The 20,717-nt window shown below is 35.7% G+C and overlaps 1 protein-coding gene and 1 long non-coding RNA gene across 8 annotated transcripts; one reads left to right on the forward strand and one right to left on the reverse strand.

Moving 5' to 3' along the window:
- Nucleotides 1-3,110: 3,110 nt before the first annotated feature.
- On the reverse strand, nt 3,111-14,271 carry LOC103442550 (uncharacterized). 5 transcript variants are annotated; one of them, XR_003769201.2, is made up of 6 exons: nt 14,038-14,271; nt 13,858-13,944; nt 13,218-13,283; nt 12,833-12,918; nt 12,553-12,655; nt 3,111-3,507 (listed from the first exon to the last, which is right to left on the reverse strand). XR_003769201.2 is itself a non-coding variant. In XM_008381356.4 (5 exons), the coding sequence occupies exons 1-5, from the start codon at nt 14,218-14,220 to the stop codon at nt 12,628-12,630; spliced, it is 450 nt and encodes a 149-aa protein (XP_008379578.2). In that variant the 5' UTR covers nt 14,221-14,271; the 3' UTR covers nt 12,476-12,627. The 5 variants fall into 5 exon arrangements, 1 of the variants encoding a protein (XP_008379578.2); XR_001790850.3 differs by lacking the exon at nt 3,111-3,507 and adding an exon at nt 6,960-7,279; XR_530413.4 differs by lacking the exon at nt 3,111-3,507 and adding an exon at nt 11,017-11,181.
- Nucleotides 8,001-10,808, forward strand: LOC139192030 (uncharacterized). Of its 3 annotated transcripts, none has more exons than XR_011575799.1 (6): nt 8,001-8,912; nt 9,053-9,115; nt 9,449-9,528; nt 9,737-10,291; nt 10,398-10,439; nt 10,527-10,808. It is a non-coding gene; the product is annotated as an uncharacterized lncRNA (long non-coding RNA). The 3 variants fall into 3 exon arrangements; XR_011575800.1 differs by having other exon boundaries at nt 9,058-9,115; XR_011575798.1 differs by lacking the exon at nt 9,449-9,528.
- Nucleotides 14,272-20,717: the final 6,446 nt, after the last annotated feature.

The following is a 20,717-nucleotide window of genomic DNA, read 5'->3' on the forward strand; positions in this document are numbered from 1 at the left end:
TTTGTGACGTACCTATCCTTTTAATATATGCTTTTCCCTTTGATTTAGATAAGGGAAGTAAAGTAGCACTAGCTCATAAGTCTGTAGCCATCACATAATACATTGCACCAAATCACACACACACATATATATATATATATGTTATATGCATTATATTACTATAACATATTTATGTTTCGGTTTGGAGTAAAAACAAGCAATGAGACAATTGTTTCTACAACATTTAAGAGCGCTGGTTGTTGTATAGAAACATATTTGTCTCGTCATACCATCCCAAGTATGTTTTTTTCTTTAGTATTTTGGAGGGATTCTTAGCTATCATTTATTGCAACCCTTACAAAGCAGATTCTCTCATGTATCTAAGAAATGGCATACCTTAGACAAAGACCAAATCTGAAATTGGGATAGTGAGTTAAGCAACGTCCCAGATGCTGCATGTCACACTTTTAAAAGTTGTATTTCTCAGTTATATATGGGGAGTTTAATTATTCTATTTCATTTTCGTAGGTCAATTTAATAGAGATTTAGTACACAAAAGAAGATGCAGGAATCAATACAATTCGCGAAATAGTGATTGCTTCGAGAAATTTTTTATTGTGATCGAAATAGGGTGGTACACCACGTGTTTTTATATAAGTTGTGAGAAATTTTATTTTTAAGTTATTAACTTTTTAACACACATATACCATAAATTGTCTAGTAACACGTGATGTACCATCCCGTGTACCAGTCATACTAAAAAATCTCTCGATTGCTTAAGTGTAAAGATTATTACCAAAGCACACTCATCAAGTCGTTTCCTTAATTTATGTGCATATTATAAAAACAAAAGGACCCAAAATTTGGCTAATATTCGAAAATATAATCTCTCTTCATTTTCTTTTGTAACACGTGATGTACAATTCCGTGTATCAGTTATACTGAAAAATCTCTCGATTGCTTCACTGTAAAGATTATTACCAGAGCACACTCATCAAGTCGTTTCCTTAATTTATGCGCATATTATAAAAACAAAAGGACCCAAATTTTGGCTAATATTTGAAAATATAATCTCTCTTCCTTTTCTTTTCGTAATACTATTACATATTTGCATGCACGGTGTGAAAATTTGATGGATTCAAAATTCAAAATTCTGTTTACTCTGATTTATTCCAAATTATGATTCTAATTAGATTTGTAAATCCCACTTTGTGTTGGCCTTGGCCATTCACAAAAGGTCACTGTTTGCAGGGTGTTTTTATTTCTTCTTTTTTTCACTCACTAGGCACAAGTGTCAACGTCCACAGTGGAGGCCAGTGGCCACGTATTCATATTTGTTTGAAAAATCAACTTTTTCTTCTTCTTATTTTTCCCTATTTTTATTGTTTTTATTTGTTCTTTATTTTTATGGATTCTTGGATGCCAAGGCCAGTTGAACAAGGAATATATCAACTCTGGTTTCCTTCATAGCTAATAAGGTCTGAGTGATTTGGACTCAAGTTTTTATCAGACCATGCTGATTTGACACTGTTTAAATAGTGACTCATTTATGCTACTATACAGGATTTTTCACATTTAATGTTATAGGACTTTTTTTCCACTAAAATGATTCTAAAACGTATAAATTGATGATAGTAATGCAAGAATGGAGCCCGAAAATTTTAAACGGACTACAATTTTTTTTTCAAAATCAGTTTTTAACAATTAAATATGCTGTGATAACATTCAAGAACCATATCTAATCATTAGACGGTAATTATACTAACCTAGTCTTTGGTTGAATTTAGTAGCAATCAAATGCAGGAATTGAAAACAAGATTGGGCTCAAAACTTGAGCCCATCTCAACTTGAGGAAAATCCAGGGCCAGTTTAAGACTTATCGAAAAGGTTTCTAAGCCAGAAAAGTAAAATCCAAACAATATTGTTTTTATATTGTGGATAGAGGTGGAAAAAAATACCAAAAATCTCAAACCGTACCCAAAAAATTCCAAAACCAAACTGAAAAAATCTCAAATAAAAAATCCTGAAAATTTCGGTACCTAATTACAAACCGATTATGAAATTTCGGTACGGGAATTGGTCTTTCAATCTAACTTTTTTGGTAACCCAAACCGAACCGAAGTTAAAATATATATAATTTTAGATATTATAGGCTGTTGGATTGGTTGAGAATTAATCTTAGCCGTTCATTCAAAATGAAACCCCAAGACTCCCGCTCCGCTTGACCTCCACTATTTCACTCTCGCCCCCTTTCCTTCAGACTCTCTCTCAATCGCTCACTCTCGAAAAACAAGTTCAAACGCCGCTCCCGAAATTATACCTGCCACAAGTCGCTGCATGTAGACTAAGGTAAAATATTTAATTAAATTTTGGGTTTTTTCAAACTTAAAAAAAGAAAAAACCCAAAATTTAATTAAACAGTTTACCTTAGTCTACATCTAACGGCTTGTGGTAGATATGGTGGCACAAGAGGTTTCAAGCTTGCCATCAGACGTTGTAGACCAGCACATGTCTGAGCTTGTCCCGCAAATACAAACTCCAAAATGTATTGAATCCATCAATATCTTGCCTTGGAGGATTTTTGATGTTAGATGAAGGCCAACCAAGACATCCAATGCCGTTTACAACAAATACTGAGAGCGGGTTTGGGTTAACATTTCCATGCTAGAGTTCCTGAATATCGAGATGTTTCAACCCTCTCAAAACGCCCTTGTATTAAAATACAGAGTTATTCAATTACCTAAAAATTATTTTCAAGTCTTGGCTCCCCACTTGGCTCCCCAGTTAGAGGATTGATATTGTTGTTTGCATTGGTTTGCACTCACGATTCCAGAGTATGTTCAGTCTTCTCAGTGATGATCACATGCATATTTTTATTTACTTTGCAAATATGATCTACTTTCAGGAGATGTATTGACCTTGATGCGTTGTAGTGATACCAAGACAAAGCTTCAATCTTATTCAATAAATGATAAGACACCTTTCTTGCTCCCCCAACAAAGTTCCTTCAAACATATTTTGAATGTTGGTCGGCCTTTCTTGCTCCCCCAACAAAGTTCCTTCAAACATATTTTGAATGTTGGTCGGCCTTGTTTCCAAAATTTAAACAGTAAATTATACAATCATAGTAATAAAGTGAAAACATAATCATACTAATAAAGTGAAAACATCCACAGTTAAGGCCTAAAGAGAGTGAGCTTAGCCTCATAATAGGCTAGCAATAATGTGTTTCAAATTTAATATTTTCTTAAGATATTATTTTGACGAGTTTCGATATTGAAATAGATTTTGAGAAATTTTATTTGAACCCTAATTTTATATCTCTACACCCAACTTATCCATCAAACATTCAATTTTACCCTTAAATAAATAAATTAAAATGAATAATATTAGAACCCTAAACCCATTGATCTAAAAGGAAAACACATTTTTTTATCTCTACACCCCTTCATATTTTCCGGTAATACAAGCATTGGCACATCCCTGACGATTTCAACGACAACAATTCCATCTTCTCTTTACCTTGTGCTGTAAGAACAACCCAAATCATATTAGCATGCTTTGCTAGGTTACAATAAAATGTAATGTGAAAAACCAAATGTTTTGATGATGATACGATAATTTTTAGATTTAGTAGTATAATTAATAACGGTTGTGTTGTAGGAGTATTTTTATAGATGTTAATTTGCTTGGTTTTTCATGAATGTTGTTGTATGATTCGGATATGGCTCTCAGTTTCCTCCCTATTGTCAATTGTAATAATCGATATCTTTTTATTCTTCTTCGAATCGTATAATTGTATATAAGAAATATCGCAAATGGGGATTTTGATTTTGATTTGAAGAAGAGGTAACCAGCCCATTCTTTTTGCTCAATGATTCTTGTTCAATTGTTGTTATTGAATTCTGTGTGGAATGCCGTTGGTTTTGGGTGGTTTTGTGTTTGGACCAGTTTTCTGTTTTCTGTTGTTGATTGAAATCAAATCTTTGAGAGTCTTTTATCCTTCATTATTTTGAAGTTACTTGAGTTTTCATCTCTATACTGTACTATACTATACTACACATTATTCTCTTTGACGGTTTTCTTGATAGTAATTATTGGTCACCTATTCCTACTGTTGATCCTACCCAGGACAAGATACAAATGTCGAACAAGGATTGCTATTTTTACGTGCAGTTTCTGAAGCGAGTTTGCAAACTTAACATCAGTCAACTGTTACTATTAAAAAAGGGATCTACTTCTAAGAGGCCAGAATTTGAAGTTGTGTTTGCCAACCAAGATGAAAAATTTCCCATCTGGATGGGATTACTCAGCAAGGGTTCCAATATGCATTTTGTTGGGGGTGACAAGTTTTTCAGGTCTGGGAATGTTTCTCACTCTGAGTTGAGCCTGTGGACTCGGCCCAACTTAGAGGTCTACACCCTTGACCCTACATCTCAAACCCTCTATAAGGACAGTAACTTTCCCAACCTTTCTGGTCCCAAGTCCATACCTATCGTGGTCACCCTTGGGGATGAAAGCAAAGTATATGTCCTTTCAACAGATCCAAACCACTTTTCTGATTTTACACCTGAACCACTTTTCGAGGTTTTTGATTTTGTTTCAAAAACCTGGGAAGCTCTCCCTCCCCCCCTGACCACCGTGGCTATATCATTTCCCACTATGCTATTGGGCGCAAGCTGTATGTTAATGCCGAGCTATTTGCATTCGTTTTTGATGCAGATGAAGCCGTATGGCACCGTGACATCCCATTTAAGTTTCCCAATCTTGCATGCTCTCTAGAGTATAATGGCTTTCTAATTGCCCAGCCCTTCAACTTAGGAGGTCTTGTTGCCTATAACTTGGACTCATTTGGGATCAAAAGTCCTTATCAGTGTCTAGATCAGCTACGAGAAGTATTCGAGGATCCCTTTTACGACTCCGATTGCTCTCTCACCCGTCTTGACGATGATGGCCGCATGTGCCTCCTTTATCAAGGCATGCCTTTCAGCTATTCCCATAGGTTGTGTGCACGTGTAGCGGTGTTTCAAGTATTTGTCTCAAACTCTACCGACAATCCAGTTGTCACTGCCGTTCTAGAGGCTGTCGAAGAGTATGATATCGATGACTTTACAGGTGGTGATTACATTGTTTATTCTACATTCATCATGTAAGCAAACGTTTTTCGATATCCTCCCTCTTTAATTTTTGCTTTAACATTGATCTGCATTTCGATTACCATAATGGTGATGTATTTCTTAGTATACTATATACGGCTGTGACATACTTCAATATATGTCTACCTTCTTTCATGCATTATGGTGTTTTTGAATTCCAAGTGTTTCGTATCCTTTTGTACATTCCCAGTACTTTAGCCTAGGTGAAGTCCTCATTCCCTGCTGGTCATTTTGTAGGTATGATGGTCTGAACAAGGACGATACCAAGGCTGATGTCACAAACTCAACTCTTTCTGGCTTGGACAGGTGTGGTCTGCGAGTGAGACCGTAATTGTAACGGTCATTGTTTGTATGTGTTTCTTAAATTTTGTATGATCAAATGCATATTTTATGTTATTGTAAGTGGGCAACATGTTTGTAAACCGGATCACAATGTTCCTTATTGCCTTCTTGTCGATGAAATTACGTTCCCTGTAATCAAATGTTTTGCTTGTATTCTTGACAGTCGCAGAGGCGTGGGCAAGCAAGCTTCGGAGTTTGTCACTGATGCTGATATGCATAAAAAACCAAAAACTACACTTTGTTAAATAGGCGAGGTACGCAACTGAATTTTTTTCTTTTTTTCATTTACTTTTCGTAAGTTCTGATTCCAGTGAGTCTTTTAACTTGATAGTTTCTCCGTGAGTTGTTCAATTTTCTCTCCTCTCCCCCTTGGATCTAGATCGTCGATCTCTTGATAAGGCTTATATGTATGTATATTAAAGACAAACCCAATTAAGGGTTATATATTATATATGTATCAAATGTTATTTGTTAAATCCAAAATATCCTTTGATCTCTAATATGTGTGGATGACGGGGATGTAAATTTCTCTAACATGCTCCGTAGACCTCTTGTTTTTGCCTCTGATTGATTTGGGAATAATGTGTTTATAGCACGTGAAGGGATCTTGAGACTACTGAACTCTGCATTGACTAACATATAGGTTAGGTGGTTTCATATTTGGTAATACAGTGTCACCGGATACGGTTTCTGGGCATGGCATGGAACTAAAAATCATCTCTGAATGCGCTGGCGATGAGAACAATAGCTGTATTACTTAGCAATGGGTATTCTACTCTTTTATCTCGATCGATCAACTCTTATAACTGTAGTAGCAACTTAATTGCATTAGCACTGTCGTAGTTAATCAATTTCAACTCACTTGGTAATGAATGGTTGCGTATGTAGTTTTATGCAATTTGCTGATTCAGATGTGCAAACATTCTTTCTTTATTCAAGGCACTGTAGTGTTGGATTTGGCCGGTAGCGTAAACAGTAATATGCTGATTATTTTATTGAACCCGTTCATATTATAATTTATCTGCAACATAACGTTAAGGGAAATCGATAAGCATACAACTTTCAAGCTTGGGTGTAGTTAACAGGTAAAACTGCATATTCTGCTTGAGTGGAGAATGCTGCACGTTCCAAGTAGGAGATTCTCGAGTACTTGAGTTCTTTCTTCCCTTGTTCTTCATCGTCTTGCAAATCCTCGTGATCGAAAATTGCCGAGTGCCTTTTGAATTTTAACCTAATGTGCAGAAGATGGGAGTGATAACAAACGTCAGGGATGAGAACGTTCTGCGGGAAGTTTCCCATGCCTTTTATTGATCCACAGAGGCTTCTCTCAGCGATTTAGCGAATTGAAGCATTCAAGTCTCAAGTGAAATACATACTTCACTTTTATTTCCCTTGATTTCATGTCCCCACTGTAAACTGACTTGAAAATGCTTGATCAAATACACTGACATAGGTGAGAATTAAGATAAATGCTAATGAGACTTCTTTTAAAAGTACGGCTCTTTATAGATTTTGTTTCATCTTATGTTTCGAACAGAATATTCTATAATACTGGTACAAGAATTAACGTTAAACGGTTAAACGGTAAGATGACGGATGATCCCTTGAAACAGTTCCTTGGCATTCCTCGAGAATCAGTCATTTGGACACGCCGGCCAAATACCTCTCCATCTCCTCATTGTCTTCCATGGCGTCCCATCTACCTTCCCCAAAACCCAGAAAAACTCAACAAAATCAAATCCGGTCATCTACCCGAGTCAAATTTTATCGGAAAGTCCTCGTCGTTTTTCCGCCGATACGCCCTGCAATTTGATGGGGTTGGGTATTGGAATAAGACGGTGGCAAAAGTGGGTTGGGATTTGAGCTTGGCGGGTCAAATTTGTTGACCTCAAAGAGGTCCGGGCCTACACTGACATTGAAAAAATATATATATATATATATATATCTATATACATGTATATTATACCTATTTCTCTTCATTCAATACCCTCCTATTGTTTAAAAATTCAAATAAATTCAATCATTCTCTTGTTATGGTCATCTATAACAAATCAAACATTTAAAATTAAACCCATTATTCACTTTTATTTATAAAATAAATTTTTTTGCCTCACATTTTCAGCTGATCTCTTTCACAGTGCAACCTAAAGATTCAAGAGTTGTTCCCTACCTCATTGTCGAAATATCATATCTTTTGTCATTTCAAATTCCAAATCCATTTGACTAAAAGAAAAAAAATTACAAATCCATTAAATATGCACAATAAGGTTTGTAAATCTTTATTAGCGTCTCTAATTTTCATTCGTTTCTATTGTAATCTACCTCTTACATGAGCAGTGTTCTAAAAATTAGCCTAGGCAGTGAAGGCCCGCCCCGATGTTGGGCAAATCGTTTTGGAAAAATCGGTCTGGAGTTAGGCGGTGACCTAGTCTATCATCAAAATCCTCCTCATTAAGACTATATGCTTACTGTTTTTTAAATATTGAACTTTTTGGATGTATATAATTTGTGTATTCTTCTACTTCTATTTTTGCATTTTATCATTCTTTTATTATCCATACAAGTATATATATATATATATATTTAGGTGTAAATAGACACTTATTTACAAGATATATAATAAATTTATATAAATCCGCTTAGGCCCCCGCCTAGCTGCCTAGGCGTTAGGGCCCTGCCCGCCGCCCGACTAGCGCCTAACGATTTTTAAAACCTTGCACATGAGTGTTAGGGTTTGTAAATTTTTAATGATTTTTTTATATAATTCTGTTAATTCTTTCAATAGTATAGATGACGAGGTTATCATGTAATGATTTCAAAGTATGAAAACTAGTTGAGGATAAATATGATTACTTTGGATACATATTATGATATTTTGGTCAGTAAAGTTAAAAATACCACTGCCAAGTTTAGACTAACCAAGAAGGTCTTGGGCAAGAAAAAAGAAGAAGCAATATCTGGCCCTAATAAGCACATAGGTAGATTCATCTTTAAAAGTGACCCATCTGTGCAGACACTGGTTGATTGTAAACAAAGGCATCAACGTGAAACTATAGGGAGACTAGGGGTGCTTTGTTTGTGAGATTGGACAATTGCGTGGTTCGAAATGTCAATTTGAATTTGAGTCACAAAAATGCTTGAAGAGTTTTTTGCAAAAAGTATTAATTATGTGCTATTAGAGTCTGAGTGAGTCGGATCCATTGGGCCTGAGTGCTACTAGCTTAGTAACTAGGGAGGTGGGACTGGAGACTGATTGTGAGAGCGCCGAAAGAATAGCAGAGCGAGATGCAGAGTTTTTGTTATGATGGTGTTGCTTATTTCGGATAAATTTCAAATCTTTTGATGTGTTGGTTGTTGGTTTTATAGGCAGCTCGACTGAAGAGACTCTATGAATCATGGGAGGATAGCCCGGATGTTGGATTTGTCTTGATGAAGGTAGCATGTTGTTCCCTTGCGAGACAGGGTTTTCGGGTTTAAGGCATCATGCTTTTTTTCGTTTATCGGATTACTTAACTTCTTGCAATATGCTGAGAATACTATTTTTGAAAGAATACTTGATGTTTTGCCTTTTGAAGGATAGCGGGAGGGCCTTCTGTTCTGGGCAGATGCTGTTAGCCTCTATCAACTAGTCAACGAAGGTAACTCAATCTTTTCAATTTTGTTTACTTCTCTACACCTCATTTAGTTGGAGGTATCAACTCAAGATTGATTGTTTTCCATTTTCATCAACATAACAAGAGCAGATTCTTCAATACTGTATTTTGAGTACACAAACCTTTTCTTCACTGTTTATTTATTGCTTGTTTCTTGGGCTGATTTGAGATGCAGCACTGTGATTAGACCCCTTTTCTGTGATACTTTTCGTGCACATTTTCACGCCTGTTTGGAGCATAGTTCTCTTTGTGGCCTTAAGTGTTTGATACTTACATGGCATTGTTGGTTTTCCTATCATGTTCTTTAATGATGTGCAGGGAATGTTGATGAATGTAAGAAGTTTTTTGAGATGTTGTATAAGTTTATGCATATTCAAGGAACGTATTTGAAGCCACATGTGAGTATTTACCTTTTCTAAACCAGTGTGCTTTATACTATACTAGCAGTGTTTGTGTAATCATATTACAGAATTTACAACTTAAGTTGTAGGCATGCAGCACACCAGATTCATACATATGTCATGCATATAAATCTCCTTTTCAGGGTCCTATCACTATCACTACTTACATGTCACTTTTGATAATCACTTGGTCATATTTGTGCAGGTAGCTATCATGGATGGTATCACCATGGGAGCCGGGGCTGTTTTCGGGTGGTGACTGATAAAACTGTATGTGCTGCTTCTTACTTAAAGAATCAGTTTTAGTAGATGTTGGTGTTCTGGTTTTTGTTTGAAGGCTGAATTATTTCTTAGATTCATGAAGAAGATTTTAGCGAAACCATGAATTGTGTGACACCTATCTTGTTTCTGATTAGTTCAGATCACTTTTTAGTTGTTGTGATTGTGAAATTTTAACATTTGACTTTGTTGAAGATCTGAATATGGGGGAGGAGGAGGAGATGGTTAATTGGTTCACATATACTTGAGAGTTTTAAGAAGCCTCCCCTTTGAATTTGATAGTTTCTTTATGATCGGTGAGTTCACTCCCTAGCAGGTTATGGAGTTGGACCTGTATTGCTTTTATACTCTATGCCTGATTTCACTCGTGCATCCAGATACATGAGGGCAGATTTCAATCTCTATTGATTAGAGTCTGGCTCGTGAATATCGTACATCTCTTGCTGCAATTTCCAACCGGGTCTCTAGTGATTTCTCTGAGGTGTGTGATTCTCAAAGTTCAATGGAGTGAATGTCGTTTTTGGTTAACAATGGAGTGAACGTCTTTTAATCTGCTATTACTTTGCTCCTTTTATATCTATCTATAGGGCGTTCGAGCAAGATTGGTGGACAAGGACTTTGCACCCAAGGTACCTAGTTTACTTCTAGTCGGAGAAAAATTTGAAAAAATATTCTCAAACTGTGATCATATGATTGACTTTCATCCAATTCTGCAGTGGAACCCTCCTAGTTTAAAAGATGTGGCCAAGGACATGGTTGATTGCTATTTCTCGCGGCTTCCTGAAGCTGCCGACATCATTGCGAGAGACATTTATGCAAGAGAGATTCACCCAAAAAATGAAACGGAACTTGTGAAAACGCTTGTTTCGTCGAGAGTAGTTAAGAGTTTTCGTAATAGAGTTGTATCAGCTGAAAGTTGAGGCTTTTAGTTGCCAAAAGCTTCTGGAGGACTAGTCATTTTTTGTTGGTCAAGGAATGAATATAAAGTGTTGTCTTCACTTTCTGAGGCAACCATGAACTTGTCTTTGTGTGGTTTTTGGCTCACATCTAAGATGAGTTATATATTTCACTTTTTGTTTTCGTCCCCTTCGATTGAGTGATTCTTCAAATCATCTTATTTGAAGAACACTTGAGGATTTTACTCTTACTTCCGAGTTTTTTTCGACAATTCAAATTGTTTATATTTAAATCATCATTACAAACAAATTATATAAATCTAAATCCATTCAATTGTAACAGGCTAATACAGTGATTCAAAGAAACTCTAAAATCACAAATTCAACGGTAATATAATTTTGGTGATAGATGAGTTTTTTTTTCTGCAAGGCCGTAAAGATGATTCTTGGAAGAACTAAAAGTAGTGATTATTGTCTGATTATGTATTATAATTTTTGAAACAAGGGCACTGGTAAAATCCCGATTCCCATGTCTGCAACAACTGTGACACATATTCAAAATGTGTATGGAGGAACTTTGATGCAAGGAGCAAGACAGGTGTCGTATCATTTATTGGATGAGACTGAAGCACGATCTTGGTATCACTACAGCGGACCACGATCAATACATCTCCTGAAAGCGGATCATCTATTCACAATAAAGAAAGATATGTATGTGATCACCACAGAGATGACGGAACATACTCTGCAATCATGGGTGCAGAACAACGCAAATAATATTATCAATTCTGTAACTGGGGAGCCGACTGAAGAATTCTTTGGTAAATAATTTTAACCTATAATTTTGTTAGGTATTGGTTGTAATTGAATATATCTGTTTTTGTTTTACAGGGGTGTTGTGAGAGGGTTGAAACATCTCCATATCCAGAATTTTCGGCATAGAAATGTTACCCCGATATTGATATTTGTTGTAGATGACATTGGATGTCTTGGTCGCCCATCTAACAGCAAAAATCCTTCGAGGCCAAATATAGATATTGATGGATTCAGCAACATATTGAATTTTGTATTCAGGGGTCTCACTCTTGACATCAGACGTCGGAGACTAGCACCTGCCTGAGCTTGTCCCCTATATACAAAATTCAATATGTTGCTGAATCAATCATCTATATCTGGCCTCGAAGGATTTTTGCTATCACATGGGCGACCAAGACATCCAATGCCATCTACAACAAATACCGATATCGGGGTAACATTTACATGCTGAAGATTCTGGTTATGGAGATGTTTTAACACTCTCACAACAACCTTGTAAAACAAAAAAATATCTATTCAATTACAACCAATACCTAACAAAATTATAGGTTAAAAATATTTATAAAATTAATTACCAAAGAATTATTCAGTCGACTCCCCGATTACAGGATTGATAATATTATTTGCGTTGTTCTGCACCCACGATTGCAGAGTATGTTCCGTCCTCTCTGTGGTGATCAAATACATATCCTTCTTTATTGTGAATAGATGATACGCTTTCAGGATATGTATTGACTGTGATCCGCTGTAGTGATACCAAGAACGTGATTCAGTCTCATCCAATAAATGATACGACACCTGTCTTGCTCCTTGCATCAATGTTCCTCCATACACATTTTGAATATGTGTCACAGTTGTTGCAGACATGGGAATCGGGATCTTCCCACTGGTGGCCTTGTTTCAAAAATTTTAATCAGTTAATTATAATAAATGAATACATAATCAAACAATAATAAAGTCAAAGCATAATCACATAATCACTACTTTATATTTATACAATCATAATAATTTATAAACAAAAAACACTTACAAATACAGTATTCTTGAATCTTGGATCATTTGCCATCTTGAAACCGTAGACGAAAGAAACAGAGAAAGCAAAATTTCACAGAATTGGGGAAGAACACGAAACCCTAGAATTGCAGAGAATCGCAAAACACATAAGTATTCAAAAGATGTAGCAAAAGCGTATAAAATAGAGGTATTCATCAATTTACCTATCACATAACGCATTAAACAAACATTCAATACATCCCAATCCTATCAGATATTCATCCAATCGTATAAAATAGAGGTATTCATCAATTTACCCTTGAATTTGTAAGGATTGGCCAACACAAATCTCCCTGTGCAACATTTCCAGAAAAACGCTTTTGAAATCTTCACTGGTATCCATCTGCAAACCCACAAAGACAAGTAATTTATGTTTCATATCAATCACATTAAGCACAAAGGTCCCAAACTGGTAGATTAACCCCCTTTTCTGTAAAGCTCAGAACCCCACAAACCTTTACTTTGGATTAAGTAAATTTAGTTTCACACACTCATACAGAACCATTCAGACATAGAAAATATATTAGCATTGAAATCAATATGGTCATTATTTCTAAATCCCAACTGAATGCTTCAACCCCATCATGTGAAACTCAATCACATGAACTCATAATATAATGAAAAAATATAGAGAAGACTCACCAAAGCAGCAAGCTCTGTTGCCAAGCATTTCCTAGCTCTCTCAACATACTCACGCGCTTCATCACACTGTGCCCGGAAACAACAGAAAACAAAATAGAATAGGTCAAATACAATTAAAAACCAAAGAACGTTCCCAAAGTGTTCGGGCAGCCTTACTGGTTGCCACTTATTATATCCTTTAGCTACAATGAGAACTTCAAAAAATTTCTCTTCTACAATTAATATAACATATATATATGTATTATGTACACAGATAATATAAAAACTAAGAAGCTGAATTGATTGTATAACAAAATGTGAACTTTGAAATTCTCAATAATCACTTTCCACAATGAACAAAGAGGCATTCTGTCTCATTCAAATAAGTGGTTTTTAAACGCAAATACAGTGTATTGATGCCTATTTGTTAATGAAAAACATAAATGCTTCAAATGGTTTTAATATTAAGCTGATCCTTGCTGATTAACATATATTCTTACTCATGTTAGGTTTGATAAATATTAGAAAAACAGTCAAATGGATGTTTCATGATCTTAAAATGGTGATATATAACTTTTTTGAAATGCCATAAAGTAGAATCTATCAGTATAATTATATTTTACATTATCTAAATGTAGATGATGGAAAAAGTAAAGTGTACCTTTCCTCTTCGAACTAACAGAACAGCTCTAAATAATGTTCCATTACTGCTTCCATCCCCACTAGCAGCAGTGTTCGGAACTTTCTCCTGGAAAATTGAAATTTTCCATGGAAAAATCAAGAAAACAAAAAAGTAAAACCCAAACACAAAATCAAAGATCTACAGAGAGCAAGATCGAACCTGGAACCTGGAAATGCAAAGCTTTGAGTTCCACTCCGTGGGGAAGAGAAAACAGAGGCTACGGGAGAGGATGAGGGGGAAGGTTGCGAGAGAACGGGGAGAAAGAGGCAGCGGCAGAGAAGATGGAAAGAAAAAAAAATTTAGGCGTGCGGTTTTACGTTCGGAGGAGAGGCGCGGCTGCATTTGGTTGGGGTTTATAAATCTGGAGGGGTGTGCTAGGGTTAAGAGCAAGTCCACCCAAGGACTTTGCGCATGTATTTATCCAAGTAATTAAGTAAACAGTAATAGACTGAAGTGAACAGTAATAGGCCAAAACATCTTCATCCTTGAAAAATTGCGCTGGCACCCAGCGCATTTATTTGGTATGTTTTTTTTTTAAGTTTATTTCAGATAAGATTTTTAATCAATTTCAGATAAAATTTCAAATAAACTTAAAAAAAACACACTAAAATAAAATTACATACTCATCAAATAAACTATAAAAAAAAACACACTAAAATGAAATTACATAAACTGCATTGACTAACATACAAGTTTTCTGGTAGCAGATTTGGTAATGCAGTGTCATGGGGACACGGTTTCTGGGCATGGCATGGAACTAAAAATCATCTCTGAATGCGCTGGCTCTGAGAACAATAGATGTATTACTTAGCAATGGGTATTCTACTCTTTTATCTCGATCGATCAACTCTTATAACTGTAGTAGCAACTTAATTTCATTAGCACTGTTGTATTTAATCAATTTCAACTCACTTGGTATGGTTGCGTATGTAGTTTTATGCAATTTGCCGATTCAGATGTGCAAACATTCTTTCTTTATTCAAGGCACTGTAGCGTTGGATTTGGCCGGTAGCGTAAACAGTAATATGCTGATTATTTTATCTAACCCGTTCATATTATAATTTATCTGCAACATAACGTTAAAGGAAATCGATAAGCATACAACTTTCAAGCTTGGGTGTAGTTAATAGTTAAAAGTGCATTTTCTGCTTGAGTGGAGAATGCTGCACGTTCCAAGTAGGAGATTCTCGGGTACTTGAGTTCTTTCTTCCCTTCGAGTGTTTTTTGAATTTTAACCTAATATGCAGAAGATAGGAGTTGTAAGAAACGTCAGGGATGAGAAGGGTTCTTCGGGCAGTTTCCCATGCCTGTTATTGATACACCGAGACTTCTCTCCGCGATTTAGCGAAGTGAAGCATTCAAGTGAAACACATAACTAACATTTTTATTTCCCTTGATTTCATGTCCCCACTGTAAACTGACTTGAAAATGCTCGATCAAATACATCGACATAGGTGAGAATTAAGAGATGTTAATGAGTCTCTTTTAATACCGCGACTCTTTATAGATTCTATTTCAACTCATGTTTCGAGCACAATTTTCTATAGTATTAGTAAAAGATTTAACGTTAAACTGTAAAGTAATAGTTTAAACGATAAGGTAACGGATAATCTTTTGAAACATTTCCCTTGGTATTCCACGAGAATCAATCATTTGGACATGCCGGCCATTTGTCCACTTCCCACCACCTTGACTCTTGAAAGTCTCCGTGTTTGCATCCTCTCCTTTTTTGCTAGAAAAAGTACACCATCAGGATCTTGTGTTTTCACTGCAAACTTTGAACTGGCAACGTACGATGATTGGCTACTACGGAGTAAAACATCATATTTGTGAGTCTAACTTAAGAGGATTTGTGTGTGGGCCTGTATATCTTGAACTCTAAACAGGGCTTACCATATACTTTTGTAATGTTTATGGAGGGTTTCTCTTGTTTCCTTCATTTCACATTTTATGGTTTACTTCCTCGTAACTTGACATCAATCTCTTGAATCTTGTAAAACCCTAATCCAAACATATCCTGAAAGATGTTCTGGATTTCGACCTTTTGTACAACATCAGTTCCTATGACGACTGACGAGGAAAGGGAATAGGTCAAACCTGGAGGGACCAACAAAGCCATTCAACACTCACAAAACTTCCCACCTGTGATCACTCTATTGCATAGGTATGAGTGGGTTATTATCACGTGAGTTTTCGATCCACAAAATAACAACGTTATTATTTTTTGAACCAGTAAATACATTATATATAAGTCATTCTTGTCTAGCCGAACATTTTTACTTATCTTCCCCTCATACATGCCTCACCATCCGCTCTTGGTCCCATCCATTGTGTCTTGGTTGAATAGCCCGCACCAGCACCACATAGAGTCTAGACCATGTTGAAGTATGTCTCGCATCAGAAATAAACCTATGAAGTTAAATCTTCTAGTCATATCCTATTCAAAGCACTCCACCACGAATAAATGTCTTTTGAGTGGTCCCACTTTAGCATGTCCCACATTTGAAAACTCATGAAGTTAGTTAGTTTTATTTTATTTTTTTTGAACAAACGATGTTATTAACATTAAAATAGATGAGAATGACTTAGCATCATAATAGGCTACCAATAATATGGTTCAGATTCCTTTGACGATAATTGAACCTATAACTTCTCATTTACAAGTGAATAGCAATATCACTAGACCGTGATACCATCTACTTATTTTTCCATTACCTTGGTCCATCGATAGTCAGATAGTGCCTCATTTAATAAACCTGGTGTTTGGATATTTTTTGTAGACCAAGCTCTAATGAATAAAGGAAAAATAACGCCATGTGAATGTGAAACACAACAAATGATATTCTTATCATTTATTTATACCATCTTTATATTAATTATGAAATATACGTTTGTGGGTTATACCTCTATTAGATCTGGTACAAGTACAAATAGTGGTAATTCAAGCACTACTCGAAACACAAAGCTCGGTGCGAGTCTCTACACGGTAGACTCGCTTATGAGCAGTTCCCCTTGGCCTTCAAGGAACCACATGTCACCACCATTATGCACCATCTGTTCTCTCTCAAACTCTCTCTGTGTGTATACCAAACGAGTTGTCTAGAAAGAAGAAGCTAGACTTTCCGATTATCTGTGCTCCGGTACTCTCCGTGAAAGCAAATCGAAGAACCAAAACTTAAGAAACCCTAGAAAAAGGAGGGATTCTGAAGAGGAAAATTTGAAAAAAATGAGGACGGTCGTGTCGTGGTTGATCCAATCAAGATCATCACTTCCAAGGCTCTTGTATGCCGTCCATTTTCAATTTTGGCTTTTAATTTTGTGTAATTGATACTTAATTTCACATACCTGCACTGCTAATTTAAGGTTTTGAATGTGATTCTTCTGGGATTTTTGTTTTTGTTTCTGGAATATTATGCAATGCATTGGTTGGCTGCTGAGAAAGAGTGGGAATTGGGGAAAATAATGCAAAACCCAAAATTGATTTATTGGTATCTTAGTTTATTAGGTTTCGTTTTCAAGTTCTGTATTTCGGGTTCTATACAACAAAATTGTATCATCTGGGTTTATGAATATGTTAAACTGTTTTCGGATTATATAAAGCCGTGCGTTGTTCTGCGTTGTTGAATTTGTGGTTGAAAATGAAAATAATAATGTTTAAAAAAAAAATTATGTACTTTTTTTGTATTTGGTTTACTTTTTGGTTCCGGAATCCAGTAGGGTTCTAACAATGATAGTAAGACGAGAATCGGGTTTTCCTTACTTTCTGATTTCTGTAAAAGCAGTGTATCGGATGCACTGAAGAATGGTAGGTATCCAACAACAGACTCTAATAAGGTTGATGAACCCTTCAAAGTTGAAGAAGCTGAGACTGTCAACATTCCCCCTCCTCCAACTGATAAGGTACAATATTGTTGCTAAGAGCATTGGAGATTTGAAACTGTTATTTCATCATATAATTTTATTGTCTTCATCTCTACGATGCAGTATTATATTTTTTGACTTCTAAGCTTCGTAATTCAGTTTCTTGTCTTGGGTGGAAATGGATTTGTTGGCTCACATGTTTGTAGAGAAGCATTGGATCGGGGCTTGTCTGTCTCTAGCCTTAGCAGGTATAACTCAACTCTATATATTTGATGTTTGGTATCTTTTATTTCTTGTCTGACTGTTATAAATACACCCTTCTTATCCAGATTTCTTGTCGATATGTAATCTCAATAATTTATCGGATAGGATTTCAAGTGCCACGTGTCGATATATGAGCAACTCTCCAGATTTCTTGTCGATATGCAATCTCAATAATTTTTTGGATAGGATTTCGAGTGCGACGTGTCGAGATGTAATTGGTTGTGTGAATTTTAGATAGGATTCTTATCTACGTGACACTTCTTATCTTCAGCTTCCAATGTCTATAAATAGGGTGGATATTGGGCTATAAATCACACACCTTCATCTTTGCCCTCTTCAATATCTCTTTCAATTCAAGTTTACAATGAATTTCAACTTTGGATCCTCTTTGGATTCCAACTAGGGGTTCTCATCCAATTCCAACTTTATATTCGCGAGACAAGCTCAGACAGGTGCTGGTATGCAACATCTGATGGCAAGCTTGAAACCTCTTGTGCCACCATACCTGCTGGATGTAGACTATGGTAAATGTTTAATTAAATTTTGGATTTTTTCTTTTTTAAGTTTGCAAATTCACTCTCCACTACTATAGTTGCCTTCAAAAATTTTAATCATATATTTTAATTATTTATACTCCATTGGTATTTTTATACGTGTAATTCACACCATGAGCTCACATCAGCAAGAGAAAAGGCTGTGTTCCGCCAACACATTTTTGGAAATTAAGCGATTGAGAGTTAAAATGTACAATTAAGTCAGTGCGCGTTTGAATATGTGTTGATTGCCACATGTCCTATGGATTGTTCGAAATGTTGCCATTGTTGGATATAGAGAAGTATTGGTAAAATCGATAGATCCAAAAAGTCTAAAGGGTTCAACCAAATATACTTTTGATGCGATCGTTTTTTTACAGTATGGTCGAAATCTAATGGAGCATCTGGATGAATATGTAGGTATGTACCTGGTTAATATTTTTCCCTTTTTAGGAAATAAAAAAGAATTATTCATTTCTTTTTTGTTGTGTAAAACTTCATCGATACTATTGAGGAGATCGAAGCAAGGTTGGAATCATTCTTTCCAGGATGCCTGGCTCTTCGGTTACCTAGATGTTCACACATAACCTCGATCAAGGCAGCCAGGCATTCTGGAAAGAATGATTCCAACCTGGCTTCGATCTCCTCAATGGTATCGGTGAAGTTCTACAAAACAAAAAAGAAATAAATAATTCTTTTTTTCCTTAAAAAGGGGAAAATATTAACCAGGTAGATACCTACATATTCATCCAGATGATCCATTAGATTTCGACCATATAGTAAAAAAGAGATCGCGTCAAAAGTATATCTGGTTGGACCCTCTAGACGTTTCAGATCTATTGATTTTACCAATACTTTTTTGCATCCATCAATGGCAACATTTCGAACATTTTTAATCCATAGGATATGTGGCAGCAGACGCATATTCAAACATATATTCAAATGCGCATTGACTTGATTGTACATTTAAACTCCCGATCGCTTAATTTCCAAAAATGCGTTGTGGCGAAACACAGCCTTTTTTCTTGCTGATGTGAGCGCAATGTGCGAATCACACGAATAAAAATGCCTGTGGAGTATAGATAATTAAAATATATGATTAAAAAATTTGGAGTCAATTACAATAGTGTGGAGTGAATTAGCAAACTTAAAAAATAAAAAACCCAAAAGTTAATTAAACATTTACCTTAGTCTACATCCAACGGCTTGTGGCAGGTATGGTGGCACAATGGGTTTAGCTTGCCATTGCAGATCAGCACCTGTCTGAGCTTGTCCCGCGAATACAAACTCCAAAATGCTTACAAATTCTTGATAAAAGCTGGAGAAGGTTTTATGGTTCAAAATTTTCTTTGAAGAAAAGCTAGAGAAAAAATTGGGAGAGAGAAGGAAGTGAAGATCTGCATAACAAATACTGAAGGAATATTTGGGAAGAAAAAAAGGGAGGAAAATAAGTAAAAATATGCACTATTAAATTGATCCCATGGTGCATATTAATTAATACGAAAATATTTATGAAAATCATAAATAAAAAAAATGATTATATTTAATATTTGCCACATGAGAAAAACCAAATGTAATGATAAATCATATTAGCATGCTTTGCTAGGTTACAATCAAATGTAATGAGAAAAACCAAATGTTGTGATGATGGTACGATAATTTTTAGATTTAGTAGTATAATTAATAACGGTTGTGTTGTAGGGGTATTTTTATAGATGTTAATTTGCTTGGTTTTTCATGAATGGTGTTGTATGATTTGGATATGGCTCTCAGTTTCCTCCCTATTGTCAATTGTAATAATCGATATCTTCTTATTCTTCTTCGAATTGTATAATTGTATATAAGAAATATCGCATATGGGGATTTTGATTTTGATTTTGATTTGAAGAAGAGGTAACCAGCCCATTCTTTTTGCTCAATGATTCTTGTTCAATTGTTATTATTGAATTCTGTGTGGAATGCCGTTTGGTTTTGGGTGGTGTTGTGTTTGGACCAGTTTTCTGTTGTTGATTGAAATCAAATCTTTGAGAGTCTCTTTTATTCTTCATTATTTTGGAGTTGCTTGAGTTTTCATCTCTATTCTGAACTGTGGATGTGCGTTGCCGGTCGTGGACGCGTGTTCTCTCTCAGATTTCTCAAGCTCTCTCTCTCAGGTTCCAGTAAACCTTTCATTTCCTTCCA

Source organism: Malus domestica, chromosome 15 (genome assembly GCF_042453785.1).
Source record: "Malus domestica chromosome 15, GDT2T_hap1".
Taxonomy (NCBI): Eukaryota; Viridiplantae; Streptophyta; class Magnoliopsida; order Rosales; family Rosaceae; genus Malus; species Malus domestica.

What these genes read in the sequence shown, in the direction of transcription:
- LOC103442550 (XM_008381356.4), bottom strand. Translation starts at nt 14,220, where the DNA reads ATGCAGCCGCGCCTCTCCTCCGAACGTAAAACCGCACGCCTAAATTTT. An exon ending in TTTGCATTTCCAGGTTCCAG is followed by an intron (nt 13,945 to 14,037) that starts GTTCGATCTTGC and finishes TCAATTTTCCAG; the next exon opens with GAGAAAGTTCCGAACACTGC. An exon ending in CAACAGAGCTTGCTGCTTTG is followed by an intron (nt 12,919 to 13,217) that starts GTGAGTCTTCTC and finishes GTGGGTTTGCAG; the next exon opens with ATGGATACCAGTGAAGATTT.